The 16,686-nt window shown below is 42.0% G+C and overlaps 2 protein-coding genes across 5 annotated transcripts in view; one reads left to right on the top strand and one right to left on the bottom strand.

Moving 5' to 3' along the window:
• Positions 1–1,420, bottom strand: part of CNST (consortin, connexin sorting protein) — a 72,974-nt gene extending 71,554 nt beyond the window's left edge. For 2 of the 4 annotated variants that reach the window (XM_053302391.1, XM_053302382.1), the window contains exon 1: positions 1,133–1,420. The gene's annotated coding sequence lies outside the window, so the exon portion shown is untranslated. Of the gene's footprint in view, positions 1–505; positions 543–1,132 lie in introns of those variants that run through there. The other 2 variants (XM_053302362.1, XM_053302372.1) reach the window with 2 other exon arrangements.
• On the top strand, positions 1,377–15,784 carry TFB2M (transcription factor B2, mitochondrial). Its single transcript, XM_053302405.1, has 8 exons — positions 1,377–1,876; positions 9,668–9,756; positions 10,008–10,161; positions 10,451–10,599; positions 11,146–11,235; positions 12,382–12,444; positions 13,512–13,663; positions 14,827–15,784. Exons 1-8 carry the CDS (start codon positions 1,444–1,446, stop codon positions 15,011–15,013), a joined length of 1,317 nt encoding a protein of 438 aa, XP_053158380.1. The 5' UTR covers positions 1,377–1,443; the 3' UTR covers positions 15,014–15,784.
• The last annotated feature ends 902 nt before the right edge of the window (positions 15,785–16,686 follow it).

Genomic DNA, 16,686 nt, shown 5'->3' with positions numbered 1-16,686 from the left:
GGCCACAGAGAAGACTCTCCTACGGGTTCAGGCACCACACACTACAACAGGGCCCAGGATGCTAAGGAGGGCCAACTGAGCGGACCTCACAGGATGGGATACAACTGGCCAAGAGAGGCGATCCCGGAGATATACAGGTGCTAAGCCCATAAGAGCAGGAGACACTGGGTTCAAATCCTTGCTCAGCTGTGAAGCTTAGTCTCTAAACCATAGTCTAAACCAGGGTTTCTCAACGTGTGGGTCCCCAGATGTTAATGGACTTCAACTCCCATAATCCTCAGCCCCAGTGGCCTTTGGTTGGGAATTATGGGAGCTGAAGTCCAATTACATCTGGGGACCCACACGTTGAGAATCCCTGGTCTAAACTACCCAAAAGGAATCATATGAAGCTAACTATGTAGCAGACCCCCTGACTGCTACAAGTATCATAAATACTGAGTGGTAGGCGCTGTTCAGAAGGGGACAGGAGTGCTAGGTGCTGTTCATTTTATCCCCATGGCATTACCTCTTATAAGAGTGGGGTGAAGAAGCCACAAATAATAATTATTATTTTTAAAAGATAAATCACCCCCATCTCCACTCAGAGAAACCCCACATGACTCAAAAGAGAAAGATCAGATGGGCGAGGAGTTCTTAGGTGGCAGATACAGTAGAGGAGAAGTCGCGGTACCGTGACTGGTCTGACCGAGTATGGCGGGTTTTCATAACGCGAAAGGGACGGGAGATTTGGGGGGGGGGGCAGACAACAGGGGCTCTTATCTGCCCAGGTCGGAGTCAGACCCCGATCTCCTTCCTCCACCAGGGTGCGACTTGCTTGCTCTCCCTCTTCCCTCGTTTCAGCCTGAGCAGTGGTAGCCTCCTACCCCCACCTCTTAGCGCGCCTGGAGAGAGAGCGAGAGAGCGCCCAATCCACCCTGTCCCTTCATCACTTGCTCGCCCAGACCTCTCAGAAATCCACCCTCCCCCTTTCCTCGACCCTCTGAAGCCAGGCTCGCGTCTATCCCGCGAGGGCTTCAAAGGCAACGCGCAGCTAAACACACCACCCGCGCGGGGGCTCTCCGAAAACAAGAGCGGAAGGATTCTCTCCCCACTCCTCCCAGCGACGGAGACCTTCTCCGTTTCCTTCTCTTACCTCACAAGACGGCCACCTCGCAGAGGTTTCGGCGAGCCCCTGGCGCTGGCATGGCCGGGCTCGGAACGGGCAAAGAGAAAGAATGATCAGCACGCGAAGCTACCTGCCTGTCACCCAGCTGCGGACTCCAGAAAGCAGCCGCGGCAAAAGCTGAGCACCATAGAGCGCCAATACCTAGAGAGGACACACCATTCATGGTATTGCCATAGAGCGAGGGGGAAATGTAGAGCGCCCCCAGCAACCAGCCTGACCGGAGCAAAGCGGAAACGGAAGTGATTTTGTTCAAGTGCCCTAGCCAAAGCTGTTCGGGCATGCGGCTGCGCACTGTTTATCCGCCCGCAAGGTTAGGTCATCCATGTGCGTGTGTATGTGTGTTGGGGAGCGAGCTAGTACGTGCTTCTGGAAGGATGCTGGGCCCGATGGCGGCCGTGGCGTTGGTCTCGCCTGGCCTGTCAGGGCGACCCTTGTCGCTGGCTGCTCTGAGCTTGTCGTCCGGGCTGCGGCTTTCGGTTCGCGGCCTGGCGGGTCCGAGTGAAAGGCGTCCCTGCCCGATGAAGCCGCGCTTGCCTCTGCAGATCCCGGGGGCAGCTGAAACGGTCCAGGTGGTCGCGGAGAAGATGCCGGCGTCGTCCCCGCTGCGAAGGTTCATCGCTTGCCCCGAACTGGCGCGTGTGGTGGCCTCGCGACTGAGGGACGGGCGAGCCACGGGGGGTTACGGGGCCGTCCTGCTGGAGTGCGAGCCAGGTGAGGGCTGCAGAGACCCGGCGTGACCTGTGACCGGGCTTCGGTCTGCAAACACCCCGCTGCTGCGCGAAGCTCCTGAGCGCCAGTCCAGCAACAGGGCGATCCCTTCAGGGAAAGTTTCCATAGTAATGTAGGGTCTTCGGGTGTTCTTCAAAGCACTTGTCATCCGTTATCTCCACTACTCTCGGGGCCGGGATACAAACTGAGGATTTTCTGGTTAATGTGCCCTATTTGTAGCCGCTATGCTACGGTATTTGACGGTGCTACTTAGGCATCCCTCTTCGAAAGTCTGTCGTATTTTTGGCATCCGTTTCTCTTATTTTATGTCCTTCTTTCCAAGAGTTTTATGCTTTCATCTCACTGACTGCATATCACCAGCTTATTGTATGGCAACTTCGCACATTGTGTTTTTAATGCATACCGATATTGTGCCACAACAACAACAACAAAAAAAAAAGGTATCCCCAGGAGGTAACAAGGCTGGAGTGGGCCCAGAGACAAAATTTTAAAATGGGCCCCTCGCTGATACACACACACACACTTCACAATATATAGTCATGTGACTTGCCTCTGGGGGCCCCCTTGAGGCGTGGGGTCCCCCAGGCAGCCGCCTCCCATTGTCTAATAGTAGTTACACCCCTTGGCATTGCATTGCAAAGTACTTATGAAACAGAACTCCTTTCCAAGGAAGCATACTTGGCATGGCTGCCCTGCACCCTACTCCTATGTGTGAAAGAAAGCTACCTATCTACCTTAAAAGACCTTCCATAGGTGGAATTAGGAGAAGAGGATCAGTTTATTTGGGGACTTTCTTTGAGCTTGATCATTTGGCTACTCTGAGGTGTGGATGTGTATAGTACATCAGCTCAGTGTTAAATGAAGGGCTTTTGAATACTCCATTCATTTGGTTCCAGTTGATTATTTTAGGGAGGTTTTTTCCAAAGCTTGTTGACTGTATTATTACTGGTCATAACATAACAAAGAAAAATACAAACAAAATTTTGTACAGATTCATACAGATGTCATAAAAAGCCAAATATCTCAGGCAATGGGAAACATAAATCAGTTATAATAATACTAATACACTTTATTTGTTAAATGCCTCATAACAAATTGTTCTCTGAGTGGTTCACAACACAGCATTAACACATCAAATAAAAATATATAGAACATTAAATCACAACAGATCAAAAGAGGAAGAAAAGCAAAATACAATACAAAACCATTTTTAAAGTTTTTAAAAAATCAATCTTAAAAATCAAAAATTAAAAGGCCTGAGTGAACAAAAAGGTTCTAGATCTGGCATCTAAAAGAACAAAGTGATGAAGCCAAGTGAACCTCACTGGGGAGGCTATGCCATAAATGGCGTGCAACCACCAAAAAGACTCTCCATAGTAGCTACACACATCACCTCATTTGGTGGGGCACCCAGAGCAGGGCCTTCGAAGAAGATCTGAAGGTCCGAGTCAGGACACATGGAGCAAGGCATGCTCTCAGGTAACTTGGTCCCAAGCCATTTAGGGCTTTAAAGGTTAAAACCAACACTTTGAATTGGGTTCTGAAATTGACACAGAGCCAGTGCAGCTGACAGAGTACTGGCAAAATGCCCAGTTAATAATCTAGCAGCCCTATTTTGTGCTAGCTGCAGTTTCCGGACGGTTTGCAAAGGTTTAATAAGCCATGAAGGGCAGGGGTCAAGCATGTGTGTAGTCGGCTAAACACCATGTCCACATCGTCTGACACCAATAATTGAAACTCCTTCAGCAGAACTGGACCAGGTGATATTCTGATACCTCTCCCAATGTCAGTGCATCAGTTGTAGAGTCCAACTCATGGCGAATGCAGGCACTTTACCTTCAGAGTGCTCTGTAAATGTGTCACAGTGTGCTAACAAGGGTTCTAATACATCTTGCCCAGGGCCAAATTTCAAGAGCATCTGGCATGTGGGCACCACCTGGAACAGCCCCGCTGGACGACATTGAGAGGATCTGTTTCTTCTGCCACAGAATAGGCTTGATAGTGAGCTCTAACCTGTGTTAGCTCAGACTCAGCCTGAGTTTTCCTCCACTTAACATTCCAGCCATCTCCCGGCTGCTTCATTGCCCTCAGCTCAGATGTATACCAAGGCACTGCATGGGCTCTGCTTTGTGGGAGAGGGCACTTGGGAGCAATTGTGTCAACTGCCCAAGCTATCTCTCCATTCCAGAGAGCAACTAAAGAAGTGCTTGCCATACCAGCTGGAAAATCCCCCAGAACCTTCAGGAATTAGGGGGCAGACCATTTTAATAGGTCCCCCACCCTTGCTGAATAGCCACCAAGACTCTAAACCTTGGAAGGAAGTGATCTGACTGTCACAAGGGCATGGATGACAAAAAAAACCCACTTTCAAATCACCATTCTCCTGTCCAATCAAAACAACCAGATCCAGAATGGCCCCCAATTCATGTGTTGGGCCAGTAACATGTTGGGACAGCCCAATGGTTGTCATGGTGGCTATAAAGTCCTGAGCTACTCCAAAGGCAGCCCCAGCATGGATGTTGAAGTCACCCAGAACAATCATTCTAGGAGTCATCAACACCAAATCCGAGATCACCTCTGTGAGCTTAGGCAGGGAGGCAGCTGGGCAGTGCAGGGGCTAACAGAATCCCCACTTTGTCCCAAGAGCCTAACACCAGGTACGCACACACTGAACCAGTACTCATTTGGACAGGGGACTAGAGAGGAAAAAAGAGCTTTTATGAATTACAGCGATAGTTCCCCTCTTCTGATGTAAATGAGGTCCTACGCCATACCTTCCCCTACCCGTAACCACTCTGATTGGAGCACCCCCAGTGCTCTCCAGGATCACATCTTCACTCAGGCACACAAAAGAGCTAGAGATGGTCCCAGCAAACGGAGTAGAGCCCTTGTCCTTGTGGTTCCCAAAGGGGCAACCCCTTTTGGTGTTGCCTTCGGTGGTGAGCTCACTGCCCAGGGCAGTATGCTCTTTTATACTGCCAGCCCAGGAAATGATGCAAGGCCCAGCAGAGACTGCTGAGTCAACACTCTGGGCCCTCCTGGAAGCTGCCGCTCTGTCACCAACAAAGGCTTGCAGCAATTCCAAAGCAATTCCAGCTCTCTCCCAAAGAGAGCGCCACAGGGAAGCAGCTGCTGGTATTAACCACAAGCTCTACTCACCAGTTCCCTAAAAGCTGGACTTCACCAATTACCCTAAAAACAATGTGGTTCTCCACATGGAGTCTTAACAGGCAGTAAGTCCCATTGGACACAGTAGGCCTTACTTTTAAGTAAGCACATAGAATTGCTAGCCATTCTGCTATCAAGACAATTGGAGCCTGACAGAGTTACAGAACTTGGAATTTGCAAGAAAATACAGGCCGTCCTCAACTTAGGATGGTCTGAGTTAAGACGAATGGCTCTTAAGATGTTGGTAAATTACTACCTTGTTTCAACTACAATACTTGCTGAGGGAGGAGAGGAGAGACTGCGCTAGATAGCTGCTGGTTTGTGAGCTAGAGGAAGAGAAGGTGACAATGGTGGCTCAGACTCTCATTGTCAGAGACAAGCAATCTTGGTTGCAGCTGCTGCTGTTTCTGAGGCTGCAGAGAGATTGGCTGCCTAGCCTATTTAAGATGCTTTCTCCATTGCCATTGCTTCGGCTCTTCCTCCTCAGTCTTGGCTGTTCTACTGTAATGGCAAAATATTTCTACTTAAGACACAGTTTTCAGGAACCAATTGTGTTGTTTGTGTTGGGTGTTGTAGATTGTGTTGAAGTGACAAATACTTAAAAGTAGGGGGAAGAATGACAGGGAAAAGCCCCAAGTCCACCCTCCTGATAAACAGAACAGTGATATAAATTGTGGGAGGAGATTGTTCACAACAGTTGCACCATCTTATTTAACATGGTGTGGTTAAACAGGCCATCTAATTCAGCAGAAGGCATTTCTTGATTAAGGATTAAGGCTTGTTGCTTTGAAATAACTATGATCTGAAAGAGAGCTTTCAAAATGTTAATTGAATGTATGCATGTGGTACCATGGAGCTGTCTGTAAGTTAATCAACAGAGACATATCCTGCTGGATGTAAACATCCCAGAGTCCGTTTATAAATTTGTCTTTGGTTATTATTGGTTTCAAGGTGAAATCCCAGAGAATGTAGAAAGTGGCTAAGCCTTTTCCCCTTTGGTTAAACTCTTGATGAATATCTCCTTCAGTATCCTCTCATCCACATTTTGAATCTTAAGATAGTAATTCAACATATATAAGTATATTCTCTCATTTGAAAGCACACAGGATTTGATGGATTACAGCATATTGTATGTACTGTACCAACAATATTCTTCAGCACATTATTTATACAGTCTCTAAATTTGGGTCCTGTGGCATCCCCAAATTTTGGTGCTGTGTACAGTTTGAAAGAAGATTTTTGCTGCCAGAGTTGTAAGGATATGGTGAACTTGTTTGAGATTAATAAAAAAGTATGATTTGTGGTGTTCTCTTCCGAGGAGGTACAAAAGCAATATAAACATGAGGATATAAATCTCTTTTTTACCATTTGAGCATAATGTATTAAGGAAGAGCTATCTTTAAAGATGTTGTAAAGGACCACCTTCAAGCCTCTTGCAGTACAATAGAGGAAAATGCTGCAAGTGTGTCTTTAGATGCAGACTTACAGAATATTTACTGAGAAGTACCATATTTACCTGAATCCAAGACTAGTTTTTTCCAAGTTCTTTGTTAAAAACTAGGGAGTCATCTTAAATTCAGAGTCCTGTTCCTTTTGGATAAATACAGGTAAGAACTGTATTTGATCCCTATTTTTAAGGGGATCGCATTAATGATGATGATGATGATGCAACACTTATTAACTAACAAACAGCTTCCAGTTGAAAAGAAAGGAAATTGCCCGAACACCAGAGGCACAAAAGAACAGCTGCTGATTGACAAAATGATTTTAGAAAACTGCAAGAGAAGAAAAACAAATCTAAGTGTTGCATGGATTGACTACAAGAAGGCCTTCGATTCATTGCCTCACACATGGATACTAAAATGTTTAGAAACAACTGGTGTCAGCAAAAACATTCAGAAATTTATTTTTTTAAAAAGCAATGAACATGTGGAGTACACAGTTAACAATCAGTGGCGAGACACTTGGACAGGTTAGCATTAGAAGAGGCATTTTCCAAGGGGACTCACTATCCCCTCTGTTGTTTGTAATCACCATGAACCCACTTTCACAAATACTAAACAAAACAGGCCTCGGATACCAAACATCTAAAACATCCAGTAAAATCAACCATCTGCTGTACATGGACGATCTGAAGTTGTATGGAAAGTCCCAGTCAGAAATCGAATCACTGCTAAACACTGTCCGTATATTCAGTAGCGATATAGCAATGGAGTTTGGACTAGACAAGTGTGCTGCATTAATAATGAACAGAGGGAAAATAACAAAAACAGAAGGAATAGAACTGCCCAATGGAAGCAAGATCAAGAACCTGGAAGAGAAAGAACATTACAAATACTTGGGCATTCTCCAGGCTGATAACATCGCACACACTGAAGTTTAAAAGAAAAATTGGAAGTGAATACATCAGGAGAGTTAGAAAAATCCTCAAGTCCAAACTCAATGGCGGGAACACCGTACAAGCCATAAACACCTGGGCTATACCTGTTATCAGATACACTGCAGGAATAATAGACTGGACCCAGGCAGAGCTAGAGATGCTGGATCGTAAGACCAGGAAAATCATGACCATCAATCATGCTCTGCACCCCCGCAGTGATGTAGATAGGCTCTACCTCCCTCGCAGCTCAGGTGGAAGGGGAATGCTGCAAGTCCATCAAACAGTAGAGGAGGCGAAAAGAGGCCTTGAAGAATATATCAAGGACAGTGAAGAAGATGCACTCCAAATGGTCAATAACGAGAAACTATTCAACACCAATGAAAGAAAGCAGGCCTACAAGAAAGAACAAGTCAAGAACCGAGCAGAAAAATGGAAAAATAAGCCCCTGCATGGTCAATATTTGCACAATATAAGTGGAAAATCAGACATCACCAAGACCTGGCAATGGCTTAAAAATGGCAACTTGAAGAAAGAAACAGAGGGTTTAATACTGGCTGCACAAGAACAGGCACTAAGAACAAATGCAATAAAAGCAACAGTCGAAAAGTCAACAACAAACAGCAAGTGCCACCTTTGTAAAGAAGCAGATGAAACAGTGCACCACCTAATCAGCTGTTGTAAAAAGATTGCACAGACTGACTACAAACAAAGGCATGACAAGGTAGCAGGGATGATACACTGGAACATCTGCAAAAAATACAAGCTACCTGTAGCCAAAAATTGGTGGGACCATAAAATTGAAAAAGTGGTAGAAAATGAAGATGTAAAAATATTATGGGACTTCTGACTACAAACAGACAAACATCTGCCACACAATACACCAGATATAACTGTAGTCGAGAAGAAAGAAAAACAAGTTAACATAATTGACATAGCAATACCAGGGGATAGCAGAATAGAAGAAAAAGAAATAGAAAAAATCACCAAATACAAAGATCTACAAATTGAAATTGAAAGGCTGTGGCAGAAAAAGACCAAAATAATCCCAGTGGTAATTGGCGCCCTGGGTGCAGTTCCAAAAGACCTTGAAGAGCACCTCAACACCATAGGGGCCACAGAAATCACCATCAGCCAATTACAAAAAGCAGCTTTACTGGGAACAGCCTATATTTTGCGACAATATCTATAACCATTGACAATAAAATTCAGCCATCCCAGGTCCTTGGGAAGGACTCGATGTCTGGATAAAACAAACCAGTCAATAACACCGTCTGACTGTGTAAACAATAAATAATAATAAGATTTCTATATCACCCTTCCAAAAATGGCTCAGGGCAGTTTACACAGAGAAATAACAAATAAATAAGATGGATCCCTGTCCCCAAAGGGCTCACAATCTAAAACAGCCCTGCACAACATAAGGCCCAGGGGCCAGATCCAGCCCACAGGGTCATTTTTGATGGCCCAGGTAGCCAGTAGCAGGAGCCTCCAAATTTGGCATTTGTGTGGGGCTGGAACAATCAGGTGCCCACTGACTGAGCAAGGACAGGGCTTATTTTCTGGCCACTGTTCTTGGTTAAAACTGTGCACCCCTGTGGGGAAGGAAGGACCGACAATTAACTAGTAATTGCTCTAATATAAATCTTTATTTTACTTCAGTAATCAGTGCACTAAAAATTGACTTTGCCCCCCCTCCCCCCTCCATACATTGTCATGGTTGTTTCTGGCCCACTGGGACATGTGAGTTGTGCACCCCTGATCTAAAAGAAACACAAGATAGACACTAGCTACAGTCACTGGAGGGGCTGTGCTGGGGGTGGATAGGGCCAGTTCCTCTCCCCCTGCTAAATAAAGAGAATCACCACATTAAAAGGTGCCTCTTTGCCAAGTTAGCAGGAGTGCTAACGGTGTTAATTTAAAGTTAGCTTTAAATTAAGAGTCGTCCTCGATTTGGGTAAATACAAGTAACTTCTGTTGAATTCAGTGGCAGGCGTTTCATTGCATTGTGTGCAACTTGGCGCTTAATACTTGTACTGAAATTTAATGCAATAAAATGTGGCAAGGGTATATAGCACATGCTCTCTCTCTCTCTCACACACACACACACACACACACACGTACGTTCAGTAATATTTAACTTCATCTTGGTCCCCTTTAGAGCAAAATAATATTTTTAATCCGTGTTCATTATAAAGTGTTAAACTCTGGCTCTTCTCAATTTTTAGGTCCTGGCATCTTAACCCGGACACTGCTCAATGCTGGTGCCCATGTAATAGCCCTAGAGAGTAATAATGTATTTCTTCCTGGTCTAGAGGTAGGTATGTGTGATCACTATGCAAAGGTGGCTGAAATTTATAGTTAAACAAAAAGATGAGGTCCCGGGATAAATCCTAGCATCTCCAGTTAAAATGATATTGAGTAGCAGGGCTGAGAAAACTGATGTCTAATACTCTGTAAAGATGTTTTCAGTCAGAGCAGACAGTAATAAGCTAGATGGGCCAACGGTCTGACTTAGTGTAAGGCAGGATTTTCCTATAACCTTCTAATTGTTTTTTCCCCTATTAGTCTCTAAAGCAGAAATTGGATGGCCAGCTGGAAGTGGTACATTGTGACTTCTTCAGATTAGACCCTCTGGGTGTTGGATCCATGAGGCCACCTATTATGTATTCTGAGACACTTTTTGAGAACTTGGACATTTTGGCTGTTCCTTGGACGGCGGGTAAATTGAAATTTGAATGTATAAATTGTTGATAATCAACTGAGGACCAATGTTTATTTCACTTACTTGTTCCATTTATATTCAGCCTTTCTCCATTTGGGGCCTTCAAGGCAAGACATCCTGATAAAAGATATGTTCCTAAATTAGAACAATAAAATTGTAAAAACAACCGAACAACAAATAGAATGTTACAAGTTCACTGGTTGAAGGATCTTCAAACTTCTGATTTTGATGTTAGGGTTGCTGAGGTATCATAATTTTGTTACATCTTCATTCATTTTCAAAACAGATGTTCCTCTAAAGGTGGTTGGAATTGTCCCACATAAACGGGAAAGGAACCTACTTTGGAAGCATATATATGCCTTATATGAACAAAATTCTATCTATAGATATGGAAGAACAGAATTGAACCTGTTTGTCAGTGAAAAAGAGTACAAGGTATTTATGTAAAAAATATTTTGCTAATTAGTCAACCGCTATGTTTTTGTAAATCCTGGTACCTATGAAAAAGCCATTATAATGTGATGTTTTTAACCTAGAAAAAAAAATCTTCTGTGGCTGTTGTTGTTGTAAAGAAAGAAATTTATCAGAAACTGTTGAGTAAATGGAATTATCAATAAGAACCCACCAATTAGGTGTTACACAGACCAGGAATAGATGGCAGATTCAGATTCCTTGTCTCATGGAAATGTATTGGCATGTACAGTTTTCTGTTTTAATGCACAACTGTAAATATAGCATTTTTGTTGTGCATATAAGTGCTTCTAGTATGACTACCACCACCCTGCTCCCCAGTAATCTAAACATGAAGTGAGATTTCCACAGAGATAAGACTTTTCGGGTGATGTTTGGAGTGTCCTCTCTTGATCATATTTTGGGGTTTCTTTTCAGAGGTTTTCTTGATAAGATCTGTTCTGTAGCTGTTTAATTGCACAAATGGAAAGGTTGTGTAAAATACAGCTGCTGCTTTTATGTCTTTACTAGACTCTTGTTGCCAAGCCTGAAGAAACCAGAATTTATCAAGCACTAAGTGTACTTTGGCAAACAGCCTGTGATATTGAGCTTCTGCACATGGTAAGTGTTATAGTGTTTAAAATCTGATTTGTAATACAAACATATTGATCCTTAATTATTGGTAATTTGCTATAATTTTAAAAATAAGAATGAAATGTACAATATAAGTTATGCTATTAGTGGACATGGCTGGATCCCACCTACAGGAGAGAGAATCCTTCCAGCAGCAATGCCTTGTGCCACATGAGATGCTACTCTGAATGTTCCCCTCACTTTGCAAGAAGGTTTTTGCAGGGTGGGGGGTGAACTGCTGGAAGCAGGAAGCTTAGCAGCTCTTATGTGTTAACAGAAGATCACCTGTGATACTTTAGATCCCAACCTCTGAATTAGGCAAGCTGTATGCCATAACTTATCAAACAATTATTTGTCTTTTCTTTCTTTAGCAAACCAGTGCACAGGATGCTTAAATTCTTAAACTGAGATCTAAGGAGCTCTGTGTGATGTTCATATGTGATCTTGGGCTTTTGCAATCCAGTCCAGAAGCAACAAGGGCCTGGATCACTGTGACTACTGGTGCAGACATGCATCAGCTGAAGCTGGGCAAAAGTCTCCTGAGCCAGAGCCAATACCTGGGCATCCAGGTACAATTTTGCATCAAGAATTCCCAAGCTGCTGCTTATCTCCTATAGGACCAGCAGCAGCTTTGGGGTAGTGGAAGTTCATGAGGGGAAAAGGTTCCTGAGGGGAAAAGGTTCCTTCCTCGAGTATTATTCTCTGATCAGATGAGCAGTACTCCTGCTCTGAAGCAAAAGAGAAGATGTTGGGAAATCCAATCATGGATTCCAATCACAAATCTGATCATGGATTATCATGTAAGGCTTAAATCTTTAGCATATTTAGAGCCAAATTATGCATCTAAATAAGTAATTAGGACAGAGCTATTGGTGAACTTTTCATTTCATAATTTTAGCAGCAATTTTATCTTATGTGGCTGATCTTTAAGTTTTAAAGAGAATTCTTTTTATGGGAAATAAAGCAAGAGAGGCACTATTTCTTTGAACCAACTGTTTAGCTTGAGTTCAACTCCCATTTTTGAATCACTTTCTGTTTATCTCTTCCAGATTGAAATCTGCTATAAGACTACATCATGTTGACTGTTCTGTTTGTTTTTAAATCCTGCTTGTTCTATTGTCCATTTCTTTCTAGGAGCCTTGGTCTTCATATTCAACTAATTCAAGAAATGGTAGACTCTCTATACCAAAGAGCGTGGTGAGTAATACTCATGAATACTAAAACAAATGTAGCAAGAATGCCTATGTTCAGTATTTGTTTTTAAAACAAGATACCATAAAAAAAAATTAGTGTAGAAAATTCCTCTGATTCATTAGGAAAGGGATTTTGAAAATAAAACTGCTAATATTATATTGCCCTTATACAAAACTATGTGCAGCCACACTTGGGAGTACTGCATACAGTTCTGCTCACTACGTCTAAAGAAGGACATTGTAGAACTGGAAAAGGTGCAGAAGAGGGCAACCAAGATGATCAGGGGCCTAGAGCACCTTCCTTATGAGGCAAGACTACAACACCTGGGGCTTTTTAGTTTAGAAAACAGACGACTGCGGGAAGACATGATAGAGATCTATAAAATCATGCATGATGTGGAGAAAGTAGATAGAGAGAAAATTTTCCTCCCTCTCACATAACACTAGAACCAGGGTCATCCCATGAAATTGATTGCCAGGAAATCTAGGACCAACAAACAGAAGTGCTTTTTCTCACAACACATAATCAATTTGTGGAATTCTCTGCCACAAGATGTGGTGACAGTCAACAACCTGGATAACTTTAAGAGGAATTTGGATAACTTCATGGAGGAGAGGTCTATAAACGGCTACTAGTTGGAGGGCTATAGGCCAGCCTCAGAGGCAGGATGCCTCTGAATACCAGTTGAAGGGAAGTAACAGCAGGAGAGAGGGCATGCCCTCAACTCCTGCCTGTAGGCTTCCAGCGGCATCTGGTGGGCCACTGTGTGAAACGGGATGCTGGACTAGATTGGCCTTGGGCCTGATCCAGCAATGTTCTTAGCCCAACAGAGCCTGAGCGTACCAGAGCTTATGAGACCTGTATATCTACATTTTAACCAATTTATGCTGCTAATACATTTCTTTGTACTCAGTTCACATTACTCATGCACTTTTCAATTTGGAAGGTAGTAATTTAAAAAACAAAAAACCATCTGTTTATTCAGTTTTCCTGTCCAGATGTATATTAACTGAAATACACACGAAAATAAAATCTTTAACAGGACTTTTCTTTCTTTTGTTTACTTGCAGCTGGTGCAAAATAACCACTTATGCTTAGTACGAATGACACCTCGGAAGAATTTATTTACAGAGAGCTTGACAACCATTAATTCAAGCATATTTATTGTGATGGTAAAACAAAGTCTTGCCAAATGCAGAACTAAATTAATAGATAAACTAAAGTGAGTAAAGTAAAAGTCACTTTCATCCGTTTACAAAATTTGAAAAAAATATGTAGAATATAGCACTTAGTAAATCTGACTATTATATGGAACATACCCTGTTTCAAAACACTTTATGTTTTCCGATGTGGGGCTAGCAGTGTGTGACTAAAACTTGGTTCAGCAGGTGAGTTCTGTGGCTTGGTATTTGAACACACTGGCTAGGATCCACATTTCCACTTGAGGTACATGCAGGGTTTGGGCATGCCCAGTGAGGCTTTTTATTTTATTTTTATCCCATGACAAACCAGAAATTGCTTTTAAAAAGTCACTCTGTTTCAAAATAGGTTGTGGTATTTGGAAGTGCTGTTCATAAAACACAAGGCCAAACCACCTTCTAGCAATGAAGTACCAATTTTTAGTTCCTTGGATCCTGGGCAACGGCCAATTCCAAATACCGGCTTTGGGCATATCCAGTGGGCATCTTTGCATAGAACAGCAGAACACCATGCTAGATCAAAAACACTTTTGGAATCAGTTTCAGCCATAAGACATAGGAAGTTGAACAACATGCTTGCTAAACAACATTTTTGTTTTGGTTTTTATTGCTCGTATTATTCTTTTTCATTTATTGGTGGTTTAAAAAATGTTTGGTAGCTACCTTGGGCATCTATCTCAGAGAGGGAAGGGAGCATACAAACACAAATAAATAAATACCACTGCTACCCCCCTCCCCTGTAATTTTGGATCCTGGCTAATATTTACAGTATAGATAGCCTGGGAGTTTTTCAAAATGAGTCTTCAAATGCTGTCATTCATTGATTTGCATACTGGAGTCATTAGTAAGAGTTGTAAAATTCCATCATATTTTCCCCCTCCACCAATGAGAAATAAAGCTGTATTGTAGAATTGATTTATGTCTTAATTTAACCAAGATTAAAGGAATGAAACCTTATGAAATGATGTTAAATGTTTTGAGTGTGGTTGTGACATCTACATAGTACTTTAATGAAACATTCTCTAGACCTAAAAGTTTTATGGAGATTTGGGTCTCTTACTGTTATGGTGGTAGTTTCCCTTGCTAATGACAGGATCACATGCAAGGTTGATTTTTATAGATGTTCTGCAAAGCATTATCCGTCACTAGCTAATTGTAACTGATTTTTCAATATTTTGTGTTTCAGTTTATGGAGTTGTGGAAGTGGGAAGAAATTGTTGAGACAGCTAGAGATACCAGAAAACATTACAACTGGCAGTTTATACCCAGAACAGTACAAATGCCTTTTTGAGGCTATGGTACAATCTAAGGAATTTGACCAAAGCTGGCTTTATGATGATTCCTTGGAAGATAACAGAAGCATAATTTTTTAAACAGAAGGCTATTCATTTTGCAGAAAATCTTTGACTTGATGCAAAGAAGAAAAGAGCCTGAAGTCTACTTATCAACTAAATTAATTTATAATAAACCTAGCTGATCAGGCTAAAATAAAGAGGACACCTCTTGAAATTCAGAGACCCTACAGATGCAACTAGAGCTGCCTGGTCCCTCTAATAATATGAAGTCATAGTTTGCATCTTCGATGACATCCTGGCAAAAGCAAAAACCTTTATCAGAAGCATTGTAAGTTGAGTACCTGTGTTTAGCCTTTGCACTGGGCACAAAATGCATTTGGAGAACAGGTCAGATATAGCAAACTCTGCAGTTTGTTTCAGGAATAGTGACTGTAACGATGCTAAAAATGTGTAGGCTTACTGTATGCAAGATTCAGTTTTCAGGAAAAAAGGTAACCTGAATACAAATGCTCCCAAAGTAATAGGAGCAAGTGGAGTAAGGCATAGTGGACACCAAATATGCGTTCTGCTAAAAATTTGTTCTCAGTTACACTATAATGGCCCTAGATGGTAAAACACTTGCAAAACCTCTGCCTTTTAAACTGTGTGTGTACACACACGCATACTGTATGTATGTATGTATGTATAAAATGAACATGTTTCTATTGCCCTGTTTTCTGACCAGGGCTTTAACTACTTTGTAAGAGCTTTCTCTTGTTGCAAAAAAATGTTTACCAGAAATGTTTACCTTTATGTAAATATCTGCATTGAAAACAAAAATGCAATAAAATTATATTTCTGTCGAAGCCATTTTTAGCTAGTCTCTAATTTCTTGTGTGTGTGTGTTTTACATTTATATACCACTCTTCCTCCAAGGAGCTTGTAATGGTAAGAAACTAGAATGTAGGCTTTTAGAAGTAATTAGAAAAGTCAAGGTTTAGGTATCTCTAGGTATCCAAGACAATTTCAATCATCGTAATTAGACAAAATGTCTCTCACATTCAGTCCTCGTAAAATTGCTAAATTAATATTTCAGTAATAAAATAAAATGTTGGACTAGTAGTATTGAAACAGATTGCAACTGCAAAACTTAACGGTGCTGAAGATTGTACAGTAGACCCTTTCTATAGATGGCCATGTATAACATTTGTAATAAGAGATTATGATAACATTTATGTTGACTCTCATGGAGTACAAAAAAAGGTGGTTTCTAAGGAAGTCTGAAAATACCCTGTGGAGTTTTAAGAATGTGGGGGATGGAGTGGAATAGAAAAAGTACAGGGTAATGAAGATGGTACTCACTCAATAAGATCACCCTGAAACGTAATTGGAAATTTTGTTGGACACTACAACAAGAGGTATTTCTGGGGAAGATGAAGTGTCATAAGTTTTCCAAGTAATGGGCTGTGCTCTGGCATAAGGCACAGCATAGCATCAGAGCTACTTTTTTTGTTTAGAGAAGCTTTTGGGAAAAGAAGCTGGAATTACATGCTAAAACAAATGTATATCTGTCACCCAAAACAGCCTTGCACCAATAGCCTTCCCTAACCTTCCAAAAAGGGTTCTTAAGAATTTTTAATATTATAGTGTGTCTAACTTGCTTGGAAACTTTGGTGGCTGACTGTTCCATTATTTAATGAGAAACAGCTTCAAGTTGAGAATAAGGAGTCATATTGCATGACAAAGTGGAATCAATTACTTGTAGCAAACAC

Source organism: Hemicordylus capensis, chromosome 1, assembly GCF_027244095.1.
Source record: "Hemicordylus capensis ecotype Gifberg chromosome 1, rHemCap1.1.pri, whole genome shotgun sequence".
Taxonomy (NCBI): Eukaryota; Metazoa; Chordata; class Lepidosauria; order Squamata; family Cordylidae; genus Hemicordylus; species Hemicordylus capensis.
Note: the sequence above shows the minus strand (reverse complement) of the source record. Positions and strands in the feature narration are given on the sequence as shown.

What these genes read in the sequence shown, in the direction of transcription:
- TFB2M (XM_053302405.1), top strand. Translation starts at nt 1,444, where the DNA reads ATGCGGCTGCGCACTGTTTATCCGCCCGCAAGGTTAGGTCATCCATGT. An exon ending in CCTGCTGGAGTGCGAGCCAG is followed by an intron (nt 1,877 to 9,667) that starts GTGAGGGCTGCA and finishes CTCAATTTTTAG; the next exon opens with GTCCTGGCATCTTAACCCGG. An exon ending in TCTCTATACCAAAGAGCGTG is followed by an intron (nt 12,445 to 13,511) that starts GTGAGTAATACT and finishes GTTTACTTGCAG; the next exon opens with CTGGTGCAAAATAACCACTT.